Source organism: Poecilia reticulata, linkage group LG4 (assembly GCF_000633615.1).
Source record: "Poecilia reticulata strain Guanapo linkage group LG4, Guppy_female_1.0+MT, whole genome shotgun sequence".
In the NCBI taxonomy this organism is placed as follows: Eukaryota; Metazoa; Chordata; class Actinopteri; order Cyprinodontiformes; family Poeciliidae; genus Poecilia; species Poecilia reticulata.
Genome location: NC_024334.1, coordinates 30,238,870 through 30,240,839, shown reverse-complemented (window position 1 = coordinate 30,240,839; position 1,970 = coordinate 30,238,870). Strand labels below are relative to the sequence as shown.

Genomic DNA, 1,970 nt, shown 5'->3' with positions numbered 1-1,970 from the left:
GGAAGACCCAGGACACCCTGGAGGGACTATGTCTCTCGGCTGGCCTGGGAACGCCTTGGGATCCCTCTGGAGGAGCTGGAAGAAGTGGCTGGGGAGAGGGAAGTCTGGGCCTCCCTTCTGAAGCTGCTGCCCACRCGACCCGACCCCGGATAAGCGGAAGAAAATGGATGGATGGAAAATATGGAGCTTTTGAATTTTGACTGTCTGGTCAAGCTGAAAATTGTCTGTTTTATTTCAGAGTTTGGCATAAATAGCCATCTATCAAGCTCTTCCCTTTGACATTGACAGAAAAGTAAAATGGATCAAATCTTGTTCTCAGGTTGCAGCAGACTAAAGCCAAGTCGTGTCCAGAGTGTTGTCTCCAGCCAGGGCAGTCTGGACTCAGACATGCAGGGTATGCTCCTACCGCAGCTGAGTTCTGCTTGATACAATATTATTTGAGTTTTGGATTTAGTGTGTTGCTGATGGCTAACTGATTGTTTTATATTTTTAACTATTTATTTTAACTATTTATTGATGGCAAGTCAATATTATGGCTCCAAATAACAATCTTTTTTTTTTTGTTTACGCTTGCTTCTAAAAGAAACAAGTACAGCCCACATAAAAATACATCATATACCCAAGGGCGCACTACAGATTTCTTGTTTGCTTCTCTGTTGATCTTAAACGTCTCATAACATCAAACTCATTTTAATATCATATTTTTGTCTGACCACAGCAAAAGTAGAAACAGTTTTCTCAGCGGTGTTTTGAGTTATTTGAAAATTCTAAAAGCATGGATCCCAAGATTTCCAATGCTGTCAAACACATGGAAATGAAAAAAGGAATGAAGATGTGGCCTTTTGAACACTGGGTTCTAAAATTCAGATACAACTGCTTTCAAAGTTTTCCCAAAAGCTGCTCTGCAACCTTTGATTGTTAAGAGAGGCTTTTTATTTATAATACTGTACATTAGCGGGAAAAGGAATAGCATGTGAGGATTTGATTCCTGGTGTAAACAGCATCATAAGTGTTCAAGCACTCTCAGGACACCAGTGGTGGAGAAAGTACTCAAAAAATTTACTTAAGTAATAGTACAAATACATGGACAAAAATGTACTCAAGTAAAAGTAAAACTACCACATTAACATTTTACTAAAGTAAAAGTCAAAAAGTACTGGCTTTTAAAAATACTTAAGTATTAAAAGTAAAAGTACTTGCTGAATGGATTACCTAATCGCTAATATCATTAAGTATACCGATTGTATTTAATTTTAATACATTAGAAATGTGACATTTTAATGAACAATGCCACAGATAAAACATGTTTTTATTGTGTTTACTCTGTAACATAGTTTAGACTTAGATATGTGATTCTATGCATCATAATGTCAGGGATGGAAATTGAGTGGCAAAAATTTCACCTTTTTTTTGCCACTAGTGGCTTATATTTTTAAAGAAATCCAACAGAAAGGGTGGGAAGGGGAGGACATGGAACCAAGGAGCCACGTAGCAGAGTTGTAGTCTAGACCACCGAACCCAAGACCAAGACCAGCACCTCATGCTACATGACACAATAACAATAAGTTTTACGTATCAAAATTGCTTCTCAAATTGATCTGATAGATCCACATTTCCATAAAAGTACCCAGATATTAAATACTTAGAGCTGAAATAAATGTAACTAGTATCAATTCAAACTCTTCTTCATTCTGTTTTGCTTTCATCTCTGTGCCACAATCCACAGAGGTCTCCTGCCATCCCTAAAAAAAACACCCTGGGCGGTTGCCCATATTGCCAATGTCAGAAACCACAACTGTTTGCACCATTAAACATAGCAATTAATGGTAAACAACGCTCAACTATGAACACTGTCCAAGGCGCAACACACAAGAAGTAACCAAGCAGAAAGAGGTGACTGTTCTCACCCTCCCTCCTGCAGTCTGCCACCATGACATGTGACAAAAACAAAGGGCAATGAGCATGCTCTG

General features: G+C 38.5%; 1 protein-coding gene across 1 annotated transcript in view; it reads left to right on the top strand.

Annotated features, from left to right (window-relative positions):
* The window catches only part of szt2 (SZT2 subunit of KICSTOR complex), a 167,784-nt gene that overhangs the window by 73,911 nt on the left and 91,903 nt on the right, over window positions 1-1,970 (top strand). Inside the window, 1 exon segment of the mRNA XM_017304280.1 lies at window positions 320-394. Within this exon segment, the coding sequence (XP_017159769.1) occupies window positions 320-394 (75 nt within the window).